At 37.2% G+C, this 20,342-nt stretch overlaps 2 protein-coding genes across 2 annotated transcripts; one reads left to right on the top strand and one right to left on the bottom strand.

Moving 5' to 3' along the window:
• Window positions 1–108: 108 nt before the first annotated feature.
• Window positions 109–11,002, top strand: necap1 (NECAP endocytosis associated 1). The gene is made up of 8 exons (XM_046847545.1): window positions 109–240; window positions 3,625–3,725; window positions 6,277–6,381; window positions 6,480–6,561; window positions 6,645–6,753; window positions 6,922–7,069; window positions 7,545–7,644; window positions 9,864–11,002. Exons 1-8 carry the CDS (start codon window positions 146–148, stop codon window positions 9,919–9,921), a joined length of 798 nt encoding a protein of 265 aa, XP_046703501.1. The 5' UTR covers window positions 109–145; the 3' UTR covers window positions 9,922–11,002.
• An 11-nt stretch (window positions 11,003–11,013) lies between these two features.
• mfap5 (microfibril associated protein 5) lies at window positions 11,014–18,462 on the bottom strand. The gene is made up of 7 exons (XM_046847546.1): window positions 18,350–18,462; window positions 17,057–17,119; window positions 16,915–16,944; window positions 16,759–16,791; window positions 16,581–16,668; window positions 15,402–15,475; window positions 11,014–11,746 (listed from the first exon to the last, which is right to left on the bottom strand). Exons 2-7 carry the CDS (start codon window positions 17,097–17,099, stop codon window positions 11,646–11,648), a joined length of 369 nt encoding a protein of 122 aa, XP_046703502.1. The 5' UTR covers window positions 17,100–17,119; window positions 18,350–18,462; the 3' UTR covers window positions 11,014–11,645.
• Between the last annotated feature and the right edge of the window lie 1,880 nt (window positions 18,463–20,342).

Consider the following 20,342-nt stretch of genomic DNA (forward strand, 5'->3'; position numbering starts at 1 on the left):
GCTCTTCGTGGAGAAGAAGTCAGTAAGTAGTGCGCGGATATTCGGTGTATTACGACGGGAACGGAACCGTTAAGCGCCCCCACCGCCACCACCGACCGAGAGCGCAGGCTGCAGCACACACCAGCGGCTGAATGAACAATCCAAGATGGCGGCCGAGGTGGAGTACGAGTCGGTCCTGTGTGTCAAACCCGACGTCAACGTGTACCGCATTCCGCCGCGAGCGTCGAACCGCGCCATCAGGTAAACGGAAAACCAAAAAAAAAAAAGCCGTGACCCTGCCGTGCCGTCGCGTGTCCTCCCGTCCCTCCTGTCCTCTCCGCGTTACGTCCCCTCACCTATCCACCGGCGTGCACAAGCCGACGCGCATCATCATCATCATCATCATCATCACCACCATCACCACCACCATCACACTCACAGCTCCCGTTCATTACGCTCGTTTTCCTAATCCGTTGTGCACGTTCACACAGGATTTCTGCCCTTTGCAAATTATTACGTCATACAAATTATTACGTAATAAAAGGGAAAAGTGATTGTCATAGGTGGGATTGATTTAAAAAAAAAATCCTTGGCCATAGGAATAATGTGATTCTTAGTTGCTTGGTATGGTTTGTACTTTATGACGTCACACAGCCTCATCATCTGTCATCAAAAACCCTAGACTGCATGGCGACTTCATCATGATCAAGATCATCATCATCTGCATCTGCATCTGCATCATCCGCGATTCATTTCAGTGAACTCATGACCGGTTTGTTTGCTTTATTGGAGTGCGTAATCATTAAGCGATGCCCCGTGCGTGCGTGTGTTTAAAAGGATGTTTGAAGGATAGTTTGAGACACCGTGTTTACGTTCATACTTAATATGCTGACGTCAGCTCGGTTCCGGACAATGACTGGACGCCAGGGTTTGGGTTGAATCCGGTTCCTGGATGATGATTGGCGCATCCGCAGTCGCGTGGGAGAGCTGAGGGAGAAAACTAGAGCAGCTTTGATTGCTGAGTAATAAATGATTCTTGGACACAATCAACCCAAAGGGCATCAGAGCATGACATCTGTTATATCTCACTGATAAAGCAGATGGAAAATGAGCCATAAAATGAAACATGGTTTGCTTTTGATGAGTTCCTCATTTCAGCTAGGACAACACATGTGCTCTCTCTCTCTCTCTCTCTCTCTCTCTCTCTCTCTCTCTCTCTCTCATCCTGACATGCTAATCATCCCAATAATATCCTGCAAGCCATAAGACGTCATGCATATCTATATTTCTCTTTCATTTTTGTATATGTGTAAAGACTTAATGTTCTCAAGATTTCAATATAAAAAGCTAATTTATTACGACATAAACTTTACAGCCTGTGTTCTTAAACCTCATACAGTCAGGGACCCCTTCAACTGACTCTGTCTGTCTGTCTGTCTGTCTGTCTGTCTGTCTGTCTGTCTGTCTATCTATCTATCTATCTATCTATCTATCTATCTATCTATCTATCTATCTATCTATCTATCTATCTATCTACTTACCTACACACATACATACATACATACATACATACATACATACATACATACAATATTTCTAAAAGTATTGGGTCACATGACCTCTCTGCTGTATGTGGTTCTTTTCCAAACTGTTACCACAAAGCTGGAGGCACTCAATTGGACATCTTTAGATGCACTCTAATAAGATTTTGCATTCACTCAAAATTGAAAACCCAAACCTTCTCCAGCATGGCGATGCCCCCGTGCACAAAGTGAGCTTCTTGAAGATGGTTTACATGGTTTGGAGAGGAAGATCTTAAGTGGCCCTCTATAGAGCTCTGATCTCATCCCTACTGAACACCTTTGGGATGAATTGAAATGCTGACTGCACCCCAGATCTCCTCACCTATATCAGTACCTGCCTTTAGTAACACCCTTGTGGGTGATGAACACAAATATCCATAAGCACACTCCAAAATCTAGTGGAACATCTTCCCAGAAGAGTGGAGAAGTGGAGTGGAATTATTAGAGCAAATTGGGAATAAATGTGGAAAGCAGTGCTCAAAAATCACATACCACACTTATGACCAGGTGACCTAATACTTTATAAAATATAGTTTGTATATACAGTGTATATGATGCACAAACCAATAATTATAATGGTGACGTTAGAAAGAAACTTTGAGAGGAACCAGACTCAAAAGGGAACCCATCCTTATCTGCATGGCACCAGATATCCATTCATTATAGTTTAATAATTGTTGAGGTTGTCATCTGTGCAATGATGGATGCTGTAGTCCAAAACTAGTCATGCCAATTGAAGTCCCAAGCTATTGTATTAGATCTGTTCCTAATAATTACATGCCCATCATGGTTCCCAAATTGGAACCATTTGTTGGAATCTCATGTTTCCTCAGCAGTGAATGATTTCCAATCAGTGATGTGCTGTTTATACACTTTTCAGATTATTGCATTCAGCAGCATGTTGTGGTTTAATTGGATAATTGTTTGCTTTGTTTGTTCATTTTTTTAAGCCACTTCTGTTTTTGGTTATTGGAAAGAGACCACCTTCAGGCAACTACTGGTCTGAGTGTTGTTCTGATCACAGCAGTAACATTGAGTTGATGTTTGTATGGTATGTGTGGTACAAGTCTCTATTAAGCCCTGTTGTGTTGCTGGGACTTTTTTTATGCCACAGTGACACCTTTGAGAAACAAACAGCCTACAAGCCAGAAAGTTCAAGCCGACATTACTCTGTGAGCTCATAGCTAGTCCAGGGGTATTCAGCTCGAATGTATTAAGGTACCATTAGAGACAATGGGTCAAGAAACAAGGTCAGAATGAATTATTAGCATGACTGAATGATGAAATCAGTTACTATTTTTAAAACATTTAAACTATTTATGGCTATAAATAAGACAAATGTAAATTGGTGTGATGTTTTGCTTTCTTGTGCAACAGATGACACGTGTCTATTTTCCATTTATGTGAAGAGAGTAAACACATACTTCTCTGACCATTCATCTTTAAATGTTCTGTTTTCATTGCTGGCTTAAAAAAAAAAAAAAAAAAAGCCGTACTGTCCGGTGAAAAAGGGTAAAAAAAAAAAAAACACAACATCTATAAATTAGTGTAGAAACTGTCCTCTTTCTCAACTCATATCTTCACTGGTCTGATGAGTTTCCTTCAGTTAAATCATTTACATAAACGTGTCTGATTTGGTAAAACCACTCCTGATGATCTGGTGCATAAGTCGTGCTGGGTCATGTGATTAAAACGAGTCACTCAACCATGGCCAGTTTTGTTTTGCACGTTTATCAGCTCTGCTGCAGCTTTTTTTTTTTTTTTTTTTGTATATGACGAGTATAAATACCTTGCTGGGCTTACATCTGAACTTGCTAGTCTGTTATTTGACAAGAATAGAGGGGCAATATTTTCGACCAGTAGCTGACAGTAAAAAGTATTTAGTATTACTGGACTTAAGTACATTTATAAAGTATCTGTTATTAGAGTATCTTAATTTTTCGTGACATTTGCATATGCGATATCTTCCTATTAACTCAACTATTCTTGCTCTTCGCCTTACATTGAAGTGTGTATAATTAATAATGCAAATGCACATAATTATCTTGTTTGTTTGTTGCAGGGCAGCTGATTGGAAGTTAGACGCTCCTGACTGGACAGGCCGAATGAGAGTGACGGCCAGGGGGAAAATGGCCTATATTAAACTAGAGGATAAGATCTCAGGTCAGAGCAGAGCACACACGCACACACACACACACACACACACACACACACACACACACACACACACACACACAGTCAGGGCAGGTTAATAGGCCCAAAACTAACACGAACATGGATTTGACAAAGCGAAAAATCAGGAATGATCCTGAAACAAAGACATGATGTACATAGGTTAAGACGTCACACTTGTAAGTAAATAACTTATTTATAGTCTGTTTAGGATTTGTTCATTTGTTGTTCTTATTTTCACAAACAAGGATACAGCTTTTTTTTTGTTGTTGTTGTTGTTTTTTTTTGCACACATTTTTGCTGGTTTCAAATCTGGATATCAAGCCATTCAAGAAACCAAACATGAATTCTGTTCTGTTTCTGCAACGGTGTCGTCTTCACCATCATCAGCTTTATTCATTCATGAATCTTCTGGTCAGGTGTCCATATAGTGTACCCTAAAATTACTGATTGATATCAGAGCCTTGGCTCATACACATGCCATGTGTCCAAATATCGAATCAGATGAACGGCAAACGCGTATTACACCCTGTTTTTGCAAAAATGAAGGCAAACTGGAAAAATCCATGTGTGGAAAAACTAAGTATGCCCTTACTGCTTTTATAGGAATTAAGAGGTTAAGTAGCAGCCAGATGCTGCTAATCCAATGCCCTTGATTAATTATTCATCAGCAAGTGTGACCATTTTTATAAAAGCCAAAGTTTTAGCAGTTTATTTGTCATTTAGCTGTGTGTTGCTGTTAATCAATCTGGGAAGGGTTATAAGGCCTTTTCCTAACAATTTAAAGCTCATCATTTTACAGGGAGGAAGATCATTCACAAGTGGAAAACATTCTAGACAGTTTCCGATCTTCCCAAGTGTAGACGTCTCAGCAAATTCACTCCAAGGTCAGAATGTGCAATGCTCAAAGACAGGAACTGATCAAATCATACAGAACATGATTGCATATAGTTATAAATGCTAAAGGTGGTTATACAAGCTATTGAATCATACGTTTTTACACATACTATTTCTTAAGTTCAGCTTGTTTTTTCACTCATGGCTTTTCCAATTTGGGAAATCCCAAAGTGAACAATTGTATTGTTGTTTTTAAGGTAAACTCTGTGGCTATGAATCAATGGAAACATTTTGTACATCCATACCTGCAATTGTCATGAATTCAATGTCATCACATCAGAACCCCATAGGAAAGGAATATTAATAATTATGGCAGAAACTCGAGACATGTAAATGAACATCTCTGATTTCTTTTCTGTGAGTATTTTCACATCCTAGATGCTCCAGACAAATGTTCTGTGGGTGAAATAATTAACAAGAGAGGTCACTGATTTTTTTCATAGATTGGTCTCTGAAAAGGCTTGTGCATTTTATTGTAAAGTACTGTAATTTCCAGACTATAAAGCGCACCCATATATAAGCCGCACCCACTAAATTTGACAAAGATTTTTATTTAAAACATAAATAAGCCGCACCTGTCTATAAGCCTCTTTTATAGACTCATAGCAGTCACACTGAAACTAATGAACTTTACACAGGCTTTACCGAAAGACAGTGTCTGTTACATGGTGTAACGGGTGAAATATGTTGTGGCTCCTTTAAGAGCAGAGTGGCATTTTGGGAATTGCCTGCCGCCACATTTTTCCGCTATTACTGCATGTGTGCACGACCGAGGAATATATCATTATATACGTTTCTTTGACTAACCCATAACGCTGTTGCCAAGAAAAATAAAAAAGCACGAGTTTTGGAAATCTGTCTGTGCTTATATGATTTCTGTTGTAACTGGAGTTAGCGAGCTCTCCCTTAACCCAGACTCAACGCGCTACAACAGCTTGTATCTAAACAGTAGCCGACCAAGAAAGTCATTGTTCACTGTCTTCCTCCTTCCTTTCACAACTATTTCTCTCTCAAGTTTATCTTTTGGCATCGTCGTGCGTTTAAAAAAAAAAAAAACTTTTTTTCTCCCAATGCCGTGCAGCTCAGAACACAGGTGAGGTGTGTTTTTCGTTTCCGTTCGGAAATTTCATTGGTCTAATGTTATGGGGTTCAGTTTTTTGGCTTAAAGTTTGTGAAACCGGGAAAAACCCAGGAAAAATTCATAAATTAGCCGCTTCGTTGTTTAAGCCGCGGGGTTCAAAACGTGGGGAAAAAAGTATCGGCTTATAGTCCGAAAAATACGGTATATCACGGAGAAATTTTCATCATGAAACTGAAACAGAAGATAGTGTTTTTGCCATGTATAGAACTGTTTTCCTAACAGGTGACATGATTCTTTTTTTTCTTTCTTTTTTTATATCTATCAATTGATCTAGCCATAATGGAAATCCATATGCTCTCCTATTCTTCTAATGGAACACATAATTTTGTACATAGCTATTATTTATTAATTGATTAAAAAAAAAAACATATATAGGTCTTTCTTTCTTTCTTTCTTTCTTTACCTCACCTCACCTCACCTCACCTCACCTCGTTCTCGTTCTCGTTTCGCGGCAAGAGTCGAGTGAGGTTCTGCTAGCTAATGCTGTTCCATCCCGTCCTGTAGGGGAGCTGTTTGCTCAAGCCCCGGTGGAACAGTATCCTGGTATTGCAATCGAAACTGTAAGTGACTCAAGCCGCTACTTTGTTCTTAGGATTCAAGATGACAGCGGTGAGTGACACAGCGTTTTATATTTTCAATCTGATTGAAATATCATCTCTCAGAATTAGACGACAAATCTCCTCCTCCATCCACTTTTTTTTTTGCAGGCCGTAGTGCTTTTATTGGCATCGGATTTGGTGACCGGGGAGATGCGTTCGATTTCAACGTGGCTTTGCAGGATCATTTCAAGTATGTGCTGATATCATTCTGATTTTATAACCAATTGGGTCAATATGGTTCTCTCTAATCATCTCTTTCTCTTTCTCTCTCAGATGGGTAAAGCAGGATAATGAGTTTAGTAAGCAGGCTCAAACCCCAGACTTGGGCCCTAAATTAGATTTGGGTTTTAAAGAAGGCCAGACCATCACTCTTAACATTGGGGTAAATTCTTAAAATTTTACATGCATTAAATGATTATGCTGGCTGCTGCTTGTAATAAAGCTTAATTGTGCTGCTTATTATAAGATTAAAAAAAAGCTCACAACAAGGAGTCTTTCAAAACAGAATATTGTTTATTGATTAACACTCTTCCATTTTATTATATTTTAGCAAAGTAAAAAGAGAGACAAGTCCCGTCCACAAAGTACAGGTGGCCTTGGACTGCTTCCGCCACCACCAAGTGGCAAAATTGCTCCTCCTCCTTCAGTCTCCTCCACCAATAACAATACAGAACCGCCAACGAGCGGTAGAGACATAGGTAAGTTGTGAATTATTAGTTATTATTACAGTTTAAAAGGATCCCTGACTGAACCTCCACAGGATGTTCAGAGTTTGGGATCCCTGATCTACTGATTTATCCTGAACTGTTTTCCAGGCAGACTTTAATAGCTGCTTGGTCTTCATAATGCTGTCTGTTTAGGTCCGATCCAGGAAACGTGTGTATTCAAATTTAGATCATGTTATATAATGTATAATATTTAAATACCAGTCCGTGTCCTTTAACTAATTTGTCATGCAGCAGAACGAATGTAATGGTTTCACAGCAAAGGTATCGATACGAATTCAATGTGAACTTATACGATTTTTTTTTTTTTTTTTTGAGATTAGTGTTGTCATATAAAGTGATTTTTTTTGTTCCCCACTTTTATATCATGGGCCGTTTTGTATAGTCTGATATGACCTATAATCCGAGTATTATTCAGTACTATTGTTTTTTTGTTTTCTCTCCTCAGGTTGTTTGCTGGACCTTGACAGCAATGATGCTAACACTCTGGTCCAACCGAATCCTCCTAACACGAACGCGGACCTATGGGGAGATTTTACATCCGACAGGTAAAGCAGCACCTTTGAAGGATCGTGACACAGACTCCATTTACATGTGTAATGTAAATATGACTTGTTTGACGCTGTCTGGTGGCCATGTAGACTCGGAGACAAGCTTCAGCCAGAAGTTTCTCGTTTCATTAATCACTCTTTGTTATAGTGCAGCCATTTGCTAAAATCATTTAAGTTCATTTCTTTTCCTCATTAATGTACACATAGCACCCCATATTGACAGAAAAACAATTTATTAAAAAAGAAAAACTGAAATATCACATGGTCCTAAGTATTCAGACCCTTTGCTGTGACACTCATATATTTAACTCAGGTGCTATCCATTTCTTCTGAACATCCTTGAGATGGTTCTACACCTTCATTTGAGTCCAGCTGTGTTTGATTAAACCGATTGGACTTGATTAGGAAAGCTACACACCTGTCTTTATAAGACCCTACAGATCACAATGCATGTCCGAGCAAATAAAAATCATGAGGTCAAAGGAACTGCCTGAAGAGCTCAAAAACAGAATTGTGGCAAGGCACAGATCTGGCCAAGGTTACAAAAAAATTTCTGCTGCACTTAAGGTTCCTAAGAGCACAGTGGCCTCCATAAACCTTAAATCGTTTGGGATGACCAGAACCCTTCCTAGAGCTGGCCCTCCGGCCAAGCTATCGGGGGAGAAGAGCCTTGGTGAGAGAGGTAAAGAAGAACCCAAAGATCACTGTGGCTGAACTCCAGAGATGCAGTCAGGAAATGGGAGAAAGTTGTAGAAAGTCAACCATCACTGCAGCCCTCCACCAGTCAGGTCTTTATGGCAGAGTGGCCTGACGGAAGCCTCTCCTCAGTGCAAGACACATGAAAGCCCGCATAGAGTTTGCTAAAAACACCTGAAGGACTCCAAGATGGTCTGATGAGACCATTATAGAACTTTTTGGCCTGTATGTGTGGAGAAAACCAGGCACTGCTTATCACCTGTCCAATACAGTCCCAACAGTGAAGCATGGTGGTGGCAACATCATGCTGTGGGGGTGTTTTTCAGCTGCAGAGACAGGACGACTGGTTGCAATCGAGGGAAAGATGAATGCGGCCAAGTACAGGGGTATCCTGGACTCAAACCTTCTCCAGAGTGCTTTGGACCTCAGACTTGGCAGAAGGTTTACCTTCCAACAAGACAATGACCCTAAGCACACAGCGAAAATAACGAAGGAGTGGCTTCACAGCAACCTTTTGACTGTTCTTGAATGGCCCAGCCAGAGCCCTGACTTAAACCCAATTGAGCATCTCTGAAGAGACCTAAAAATGGCTGTCCACCAACGTTTACCATCCAACCTGACAGAACTGGAGAGGATCTACAAGGAGGAATGGCAGAGGATCCCCAAATCCAGTTGTGAAAAACTTGTGGCATCTTTCCCAAAAAGACTCCTGGCTGTATTAGATCAAAAGGGTGCTTCTACTAAATACTGAGCAAAGGGTCTGAATACTTAGGACCATGTGATATTTAAGTTTTTCTTTTTTTTTTTTTTAATTCTGCAACAATTTCAACAATTCTGTGTTTTTCTGTCAATATGGGGTGCTATGTGTACATTAATGAGGAAGAAAAATTTACTTAAATGATTTTAGCAAATGGCTGCAAAATAACAAAGAGTGAAAGATTTAAGGGGGTCTGAATACTTTCCGTACCCACTGTATATATACAGATATATACACATACACACTACAACAGAGATTCCCAAGCTGTGGTTTTGGAAGGGTATCCTGGAGTTAAAATCGGACCAGACAGAAACCCGCAATCTTAAAAAACAAACAAACAAAAAAAATAAGTAAATAAATTAATAGAATATGTTGTGATTTGATAAATAGCCTTTTAAATAGGCATTTTAAGTCTCCTTTGCTGTTACCATGACTTTTTTGGGAAGGCTTTTCACTAGATTTTGTGGCATGTGCCTTTTGTGTATTCTAATGGCAGTTGGTGCGATCAATTTTTATTATTATTATTATTATTATTATTATTATTATTTTTATTGCTATTGCTAAGAAATAAATGGTTGATAAATGGTTTCTGGCCATTGCTTTATAAGTACAAGTCACCGTATGTGAACAGAGCTTAAGTTGATGAATTAGGTGTTTAGATGAATAAATGTCACTCTCTCTCTCTCTCTCCCTCTCTTTCTTCCTCTTTCTCTTTCTCTTTCTCTCTCTCTCTCTCTCTCTCTCTCTCTCTCTTTCCTCTCAGCTTATCTTCTCAGCCCTCCAAGCCGGATTGTGCTTCCACAGACTGGGTCCAGTTCTGAGAATGTGATTCCGCTGCTCACTTCATTGTCTCCCTCTTCCTACTTGTCACACATGGAAGCTATCACTCTAGATTACCTGTATCCCTTTATCTCTCCCTCTCTCTTCTACACACCCACACACTCGTCCTCTGTCCTTTTTTTGCTCCGTTTTGTTATTAATCATGACGTCCACATAAATATTTGGTCAAAAGCTTATGTATTTTATTTATTTATGTATTCTGGATTTATAGTCATGAGAGCCTCAAGAAGGAGAAGAATATATTTATGTGTATATTTGGAAAAATTGTTTACCTTTACCAGGAACAAATGTTGAACTTGTGGGACAACTTTGAGTTGCTCTAGAAGGTGTAAAGCGCAAATGAAAGGGTTGTGTCGCCCTCTGGTGGTGAAAATGCAAAAAAATAAATATAGCAGCATCAACAACAACAAATATAGTAATGTCAACTGATTATGGTACAGCACTGCTTTTTTTTGTTTTCCAGCAATCAGATCAGTGCTCCTTTTTCCTGACGATATGCAATTGTTAACAAATCAGGCATTCGTTCATTTATGTGAAAGCACTGAAAGATTTCAGGTGTCAATACTGCACCTGACACCTTTTGCTTTCTGTGAACTGTACTAAGATGTGGAATGGCTCGAATAAAGCCTGATCTGTCCAAACAGCAATATTCAGACAGACTCCATCATACCGAAATCAGAGATCAACAAGTCCTGATGCCTTTGCGACAGCACACTTTTATTTTTTTTTGTGGCTAGACCAATTTTGAAATACTTTAAAAGATTGTACATATGCGAACGCGTGTCTCACACGGCAGATTGCAGTGTTCTAGTGTGCAGTATAGATAACTGAGATATTTTATGTGACTGTAACTGTGATGACGTTTATTTCTGAATTCTGAGGTGAATTAGCGTTACTTTATATATGTTACTGCTATTAGCAGGACGCAGATTTTTTTTTTTTTACGCATAGTGTGTGTTCATTCTAGTCATATAAAGCGAATATGTATAATCTCAAAACACTATGTTGTATTTGTTTAAATATAAAAAAAATCAATGTAATAAACATAAAGTTGAAAAATGGGATAGAAGCCATTCGGACTTGAGTTATTGCTTTAATATCATTAAAGAAGAAATGGTTGCTATAAAAGGAAATCTTTTTGGTATACAAGTATTCAAATTATTGCTTACACTGAGTATAGTATAATAAAAATATAGTTGTGAGCTATTGAGAACATGAATAATGTGGATATATTTAGCAAAAATATATGTACACAGTGGGGTCCCGAGCATCTGTTAGTTTACACAAAATCTTATGATTCATGCAATCTGGTGTCTGATCACACACTTCAGAAAAAAGAGATTAGACCTGAGAAAAATTGGACATTTTGTAGAAAACATTTAACATAGAAATAGTGTAGAATCTTAAAAATCCAATAATTTTGATACATTCACTTTATTTCGACTTAAGCAGAAAGTAATAAAGGTATAAACCATTTGATTAGATTCGATTCGATTCGATTTACTGAGACTTTTGGACCCCACTGTAAGTACCTCAGCTTGTAGTGAGAAATGCAGTAATGAAAGAAAAGGAAAACCAGTTAAAAAGCACAGAGTTCAAAAACATGAAGTTCAAAATAAAACCATGTTATGCAAATGTTTGGTTGTGTTTGTTTATATGAGTTGTCTGTCCATCAATCCTGCACAGCCTTATGCCTCTGTGTTTGTCAGAGGTTGCCATGTTCTGGTTTTACAAGGAAGTCATCATTTTCTTTGGTTGACCGCTGAAGTCGTTTGGGCCAGCCAGATTTCTCTCTGCATATTTCCGCTAGAGGGAAAAGAAGAAGGGTGGGGTTGGATATTTAGCAACAAAAATAGGAACATTGGAAATTTACACTCAGAGAAATCTGCAGATGAAATGTTTATTCTTATGAATTAATCTCCTAATCTTTAATCAAATAAAATTTCTTGTAGGAGAATAAAACATGTACGTCACGATTACTTATAGCCCTGCATTTAGTACTTTGTCTAGATTTTTTTTTTTTGTAACAAATTACACAATAACTGAATAAGTGAAAAAAAATGTTTTGTTTAGATTGAATTGTATATTGGAATTCATTGTCCTGCTGGATTTTGCTGTGAGGAGAGCTGCTTTTGAATTTTCCTGTAAAACACCTTACTGCACTCCATGATATGCTTTTTAAGAAAAGCCCCACATGCTAACAGATACTGTATGCCAAACTGTTCTTGTGTATTTGTTGTCAAATAGTGCTATTTTTTTTAACCAATCTGGTTAGAGTGCATGCTTGACAAATAGTTTTTTGGCAGGTATATGGTGTGTCATTTTACAACCCCAGGCCCAAAAAGCTTTGGTTAAAATGTCAAATGTAAATAGACAGAATACAACTATTTGCAAATGTCAAATGTAAATGTTACTAATAAAAATCAACCAGAGGAACAATTTGACTAATGGGGTTAATTGACAACAGGTCAGTATGGTGATTGGGTATAAAAAGAGTATCTTTGAGAGGTAAAGAAGTAAAGAGTGTCTTAGATGTAAAGATGTTTCTCAACATAAAATTGCAGAGATTTTAAATATCTCATCATCTACAGTACATAATATCGTCAAAAGTTTCAGAGAATCTGGAGAAATCTCTGTGTGCAAGAAACGAGCTAAATATCAACATTGAATGCCTGTAATCTTTGATTATTCTGCCCTCAGGCAGCACTGCTTTAAAAACAGGCGTAATTCTGTAAAGAAAATCACTGTCCATTGTCTGTGAACCCAGTTTGCCATGTGATCCACAAATGCAGGTTAATGTTCTACAAAGAAGAAGCCAAATGTGAACATGATCCAGAAATGCCACTGTCTTCTCTGTGGCAAAACTCATTTCAAATGGCCTGATACAAAGTGGAAAGCTGTTTTTTATCAGTCAAATTAAAGTTCAAATGTTTTCTTGCAAACCATGGACAAAAGAGCAGAGGGACCATCTAGCTTTTTATCAGCACACACTTCAGAAGCCTGCATCTCCTATGTCATTAGCGCATTAGCATTAGCACCCTCAGAATGGGCAGTTTTTTCCATTTGGAAAGGCACCATCATTGCTGAAAGGTATGCACAGGTTTTAGAGCAACATATGCTTTCCACATATGCTCAAGGAAGGCCTTGCGTATTTCTGCCAGATAATGCTAAATTGCGTACTGCATCTACTACATCATAGCTTCCTAGTAGAAGAGTGTTGAACAAACATTTGAAAACATATGGCACATAAGGAAGAAGAGCCAGGATTGTTGTGCAGCTAAAATCCTGTAGCAAAGACAAAAGAGACAATACTTATCTCCCAGTATTCCAGCAACTGGACTCATCGATTCCCAGATATATACCAACTATTTAAAAAAAAAAACATGGTCCTGCCACACTTACTCAAATCCAAAATTACTTTCCTCAGTTAAACATTCAATGTTTTCTAAAATGTACTGTGAATAAAATATGTTTGAGATTTGCAAATCATTGCATTCTAGTTTTATTTCTATTTCACACATTGTCCCAACATTTTTAGAACTGTGGTTGTAGATGTTGAAGTTACCCTGAAACAGCATTTACAAATTTCCCAAATTTTGGAAATTATTGTGAGCAAAATATCTTTGCTTCCTCTTTTAACTTTCTTAAATATTATCAGTGGATAGTCAAAATATGACCAGAAAGCTTTGTGGACACCACACTATCACCCTTTTTTTTTTTTTTTTTTTTTTTACAATCAATTATCCTTTTTCTGCTTTTACAATTATATCCACTCTTCCAGTAAAGGCTTTCCAACAGACTTTGGAGTGTGAGTGTGTAAATCTATGCTCATTCATCCATAAGAGATTTAGTAAGGTTAAAATGTCAGGTGAGGAGACAGCCATCGTTTCTAATTCACCATGTAAGGTGCTCAGTGGAGTTGAGGCAGCAGTTTGGGAAAAGTCCACACAGGTTTGGAGTGATGGACAGGTGCTTCCAAACTTTGTCATAGTCTTTTTATGTACATTTATGAAGATAAACATGATTTTAATCTTTGTTTTTACATTTCTGTTGAATTTTTAGTGGAAGATACCCATGTTTACTATAAATGTACCAAAGGTACCAATAATTCTGGAGGTAACTGTGCTCTAGAAAATTATATTTTAGCATTTACATGCTTATCAGAGGTATCCCATACTGAAATCTGATATATGGCCATATATATATATATATATATATATATATATATACACAGTATATATCCTTTAAGGCATTTGCCCCTTATCCAGAGCAACTAACAACTAAGCAGAGGAGAGGTTTAGGGCCTTGTTTAAGGGCCCAGCAGTGGCAGCTTGGTAATGGTGGGATTTGAACCTGTGACCTTCTGATCCAAAGTCCAATGCCTTAATCACTGTGCTACCACCTCCTGACTGTTTCGTAAAGGTTTGATTTCATGTTAAAACCAATTTTGTACATGAAGTGAAACATGTATTATCATGCATTTTTTATTACAAAAAATGTAACTATTATATATTTGTACTGTTTCACAGACCTCATTAGTGTTACATCATTTCACATTTTTGCATTTTTAAGTCCGGTTTGGGAGAATCACTAAATTACGGTATGTTTTTTCCTTCTTTTTTTTTTTTTTGGATGAAACGTAACTTTATTTATGTAATACTTTGTGAAATTGTATATTTAAATATATGTTGTTTTCTCTCTTTTTTTTTACTTTTAGTTATATATGAGTTTTGAAAGTGACATTATTCCAACATTTCTGACTCCAGTTTGGGACAATAAATAAATAAATGGAGTGTTTCAAATTCCAGATCAGGAGAAAGTACTAATTCATTACCTTGCAATGAAATCGCTATGTCAAAATGTAAAAATAATGTTTAATATTGAAATGTTACAGTTTTGTTACATTATGTTTATGCTAGATTTGTTTTTTTTGTTGATCCCTGTTACTTGTTGTCACACAGGTTTTAAACAATTGCTTTAATTTAAGTATTGCATTATGTCCTGCTGCTGTTTTTTTTTTTGGCTCCAGATGCATTTGTGAACCAACAATAAATGTTTAAAAATAAAAGATTTTTTGACCATTTATTTAATAGATTTAAATAAATGAAAGGTAGTTATATAAATTAAGTAACAATAAGTTTTTTGAAAAGAGTACATTTTATGTATTACACAAGCACAATGTGTGTGAGTGTGTGTGTGTGTGTGTGTGTGTGTGTGTGTGTGTGTGTGTGTGTGTGTGTGTGTGTGTTATAAAAACAAGGATAAATATCCTTTACCTATAGATTGACATGACATATACATGTCATGTCATACGTATGTGTATTTGCAATATATGTGCTTTGCATATATTGCTATATAGCAGATTTCGTCTGGGTATCAGCAAACAATACACATATTACTGTATAAAAAACACTATTATTCCTTTTTCTGTTCATCAGAAAACAATGATTATTTGTCTCACCTTTCAGTAACTCCTCCTGTGGGCACACAGTCCTCACACAGAGCTCCTTGTTGATTCGATAGACACGACGAAGACTACAAGAGACAGAATGAAAGTCTAATACAACGTATTTCACTGTGGACATGTTCAATACAAGTAAAGATGGTGTATAGAAGAACATCTGAGAGAGCAAAGAAAGCTTCCCTCTTCTATACCTGTTAATCATGATTGACAACACTATTCTTAAGACCTGTTTCTTGAATATTGGGAAATAGGTTCTTTGGTCACAAAGTCTCATGTTCCATTCAGAAACCTCTGTGTAAACTGCACTGCTGCTGGAGTCTGCATTTACAATGTTCAGCTGAATTTGTTGTTAGAATAGTGGACAGTTTCTCCACCTGTCATTTAAAAGGCTGGAGTTCAATTTCCTGGCCATCAGACCAGCATCCTAAAAAGACCCACAACCAAAATATACCTGCTACCAGTGTAACCAGTATATCAAGTACATATAGGTCACACATTTCCCTTTTGATTTTGTAGTCAGTGGGCTTCCTACTTAGCCCCGCCTCTTCCCTTCTCCATTTGTATCTAAATAGGAAAGGCATGTTTTTGGTATGATGAATCTAATTTCATTTTTGCATGTATTTTTCTATTAATCCATGTTGATATAATATTATTACTTCCACAGATTAGATTCTTGTCCACTTCTGACCCAAGTTAACTTGTATTTAGTTATTATACTTGGATGAATTTTTTTTTATTTTGTAGACATCATATAAACAGGAAAACCATCCATTTAAAGTTGTCAATAATTTACATTTGCGGCATTTAATAATTAGTTGTAAGTTGTCAATCCAAATGCCTTTTCTATTGAAAATTTAGTAATTGCTTGTATTTATTGACTAAATCAAGCAGACCTTTATGGAGCTGATGGTCTGGTTTGTAAAACTAAATTCAAGATGACCAGAATCTTGCAGATTCTCTGGGTGCATTTTTTTATTTATATTTTTACTATACTTTTAACCGTTGACATGTTTATTTCTCTCTGAATGAATGTTAAAAGATAAGATGCAAATGTATATGGACATAAAACAGCTGCACTTTTGTGAAAAGGAAACAAAAGTAATAATTAAAAAGAAATTCGGTACCAGAATGGACTATATAAAATTTCATAAAGCAACATGCGTGTGTCTAAGATACCCATAAATGCATGTAGTGTGGAGGCACGTCTTCGTAGGTTGATGGACAGAATACATCCTAGTGCAGAGGTACGTTTCCTCTCGACAATCTACAAGAAACCAGACATTATCACACTGGTGACTCTCACAATCCCTGTCTCCAATCCTTGATCTGGATCTATATAAACAATGACACTAACCTTCTGGTACTTCTATAGATGGTTTCTTTGTTTCTGAAGAAATAAAAAAGAATAAATCATTATAAATTAGATGTCTTAGCAACAATTGAACAGACAGCTTGATCAGTGTAGATCACATTAGATTATTTAATCAGAAACAGCACGCTTTTGTTCTACCTGCTGGTTGTGCGCAAACAGCAACAAGCCCTGCAATGAGGGGAAAATAATACAATTTTGCACCAACAGTGAGGAGAACAAATAATCCTTTGTGGACACCAGTCAGTATAATTGGTTTGTGTTGTGCAATTTGGACCCTTACCACAGAAACAGTACAGAAACACAACGCTTGGGTAGCAGGCCATCTCTCAGCGTGGTATGGGATCTATAGGGAAAAAAACAGGAGTAAACAACTGTTGACTTCCTGTTTAAACATACTCATTAAAATGGAGTTGGTTGTATTTAATGCTTTTCTGATGTAGTTATACAACATAAACCATAAAGACAAAAGTACTTAATACTACTACTAATAATATGCAGTCAGGATAACATAGTACAGATTTTGTATACAGAAACATGATATGGACAAAAGTATCGACACCTGACTTTTGCAGCCATATGTGGTTCTTCCCCAAACTGTTACCTCAAAGTAAGCATTGAATTTCCTCATCACTTGAACTAGGAGACCCAAACCTGTTCCAGCATGACAATGCCCCTGTGCACAAAGCCAGCTGTATGAACATATAAGTTACATGGGTGAGTGTGGAAGATCTTGAGTGGCCTGCTATAGAACTCAGAATCTCAACCCTATCAAACACCTTTGAAATGAATTGGAACACTGGCTGCATCTCAGGTCTCCTCACCCTACATCAACTCCTATCTAATACAGCACATAAAAAAACATTTAAAATATGTGAAGAACTTCTGTTTATTTATTTGCTTATTTTTGTTTTGCTCTGCAATAAATAGAAATCAGTTGCAGCTGTTCCATCTCTCTCTCTCTCTCTCTCTCTCTCTCTCTCTCTCTCTCTCTCTCTCTCTCTCACTCGTTTCTGTCCTCATTTTGTTTTGGTGTAAAGCCTCCAAGTCATGAGTTCACACAAAAGAATGTTCTTTTCAATGTCCGAGAGAATGTTTTCAATCTTTTCAAAGAATGTTCTTTGCTTTAACTCACCCTCTCTATCTCTCTCTCTCTCTCTCTCTCTCTCTCTCTCTCTCTCTCTCACTCACACACACACACACACACACACACACACACACACACACACACACACACCTTTATGCACAGTGAATAAACAAATTATATATGTACAAGTTCCTGTTTATATGCATTGATTTACTCAACTATTCACAGATAGAGATACACTCACAGAAACACAAACACGGTGTTATAATATTTGTAAAAGGCAGCAGATGTCATAGTGAAACTTGCCTGAATCGTGGTCTGTATTTGGTAAAGAAATCAGATTGAAAAACACTGATTTATGAGCATCATATGGTTAATGACAGATACCATACATACTCACTGTGCTGTAGTAAAATGTAAAAGTGTTATAGAGAGCTGTGAAAATGCCATAGTGGTGTGTTGAAATTCAAAATAGGAATAAATACTTACAATGTTCTGTTTGTTGCCCTATCTAAATGTATTGATCTCTCCTTGTCTTCTCTCTCTTCTTACTTTTTGCGACTTCTCTCCGCCTCTCTATCTCTCTCTCAGTCTCAGTGTCTCTCTCTCTCTCCCTGTTGTTTCCAAAATGACTAAATGTGGGCATTAGAAATGTTGTGCTTGGCAGATGCCTATATAGTATTTACAAATGTAGTGTAGAAAATGCTTTGTTTTATGAATCTATACTGTATGTAGGTATGTATGTATTTTTGTATGTATGTATGTATGTATGTATGTATGTATCTATGTATCTATGTATCTATCTATCTATCTATCTATCTATCTATCTATCTATCTATCTATCTATCTATCTATCTATCTATCTGTCTGTCTGTCTTATTGACTTCTTCCTATTTTCACCCTGTTCTCATAACCTACATGCTATATATATATATATATATATATATATATATATATATATATATATATATATATATATATATATATATATATATATATATATATATATATATCTGGCCCTGTATAAAAGCTGTAGTTAGAAGTGATAGATAGATAGATAGATAGATAGATAGATAGATAGATAGATAGATAGATAGATAGATAGATAGATAGATAGATAGATAGATAGATACATACATACATACATACATACATACATACATACATACAGTACATGGACAAAATTTTGTTGACGCCTAAACATAAGATTTGTATATGCTTTTTGAATCCCATTCCACATTTAGGTCCATATTTGCTGTAAGTATAACCTCCACCTGTTCTGGAAAGATGTTCCACTAGATTTTGCAGTGTACTTGTGGAGATTTGCGCTCATTCAGTCACAAGAGAGTCAACGTTCCAATTCCCAAAAGTGTTCAATAGGATTGAGGTCAGACTACAACCCATGAAAAAAAGATATAAAAGACATCCTATACAATTATGTGCCTTCAAATTGGAAATTCCAGGTGTCCCAGTCAGAGGTGGGAAGTAATTGCACTTACGTAGATTTTTCTAGTATCAGTAATTTGTTACACTATCTATTTTTTGGACAACTTTTTACTTTCACTCACTACTTGTTTACACACATATCTGTACTTTCTACTTCTTACATTTTTAAAACAGGCTTGTTACTTTAGTTTTAATATATTTGGTGAAATGTCAGTATTTTTTCGTTTTATTTTGCCTTTTTTAGCCCATCAACTTACTTCCTGTTATTGCGCGGCTTTTTTAATCTACCACTGGTGTATCATTTAGTGGCTCCCACACACCACTGACATAGACTAGTGTATGAAGCTACATTCAGCAAGACAGAAGGCAACAAGAAGTTTAAGGTTAACGTGGGTGAGACAGAGGGAGTTAGCGATGTAAACAGAGACATTCATGATTACCTGAACATCATAATTTTTTCTCTACTTGTGTTTTATATGGCAGTTGTTCAGCCTGGATACATTCATTAGATAACAAAATTAAAAATTTGTTTTGTTTTTCTCAAATAATCTGTGTAATCAGTCAAAATTTGAAGCAGGCCGTCACTGGCGGGGTGACGTCATGACCAGAATGTATAAAACGCACATGAAGTGAAGCCGGCACCAGCTTCTGTAAAAGAGAAGGAAGTGTGGCATAGAGATGCAGCGTGTCTTTTCCTCAGGAAACTAGAATTACACACGTAACCTAGAGACGTTTCCTTTCAAGAACTCGATCTGCGTCCCAGGAGTGGCACTGAGGTCAGTGGGGTGTACCAGCCTGCAGCATTGCAAATGTCTTGTAGGGGTACTCCAGAATACCAAGCCTTAAAGGCTGCCACACTCCGGGTCAAGTGAGCTCTGACCCTGAATGGAGCGGGGAGACTGGAGGACACATAAGAGGCTTTAATGATCCATCTGATCAAGGTCTGCTTATGCAGGAAGGACACTTCTTGAAGGGCCGTAGCAAATGAGCAGTTGGTCACACTTCCTTTAGTTCCTATCGGTTCAGCTGACGTAGA

This window comes from Silurus meridionalis, chromosome 4 (assembly GCF_014805685.1).
Source record: "Silurus meridionalis isolate SWU-2019-XX chromosome 4, ASM1480568v1, whole genome shotgun sequence".
NCBI lineage: Eukaryota > Metazoa > Chordata > Actinopteri > Siluriformes > Siluridae > Silurus > Silurus meridionalis.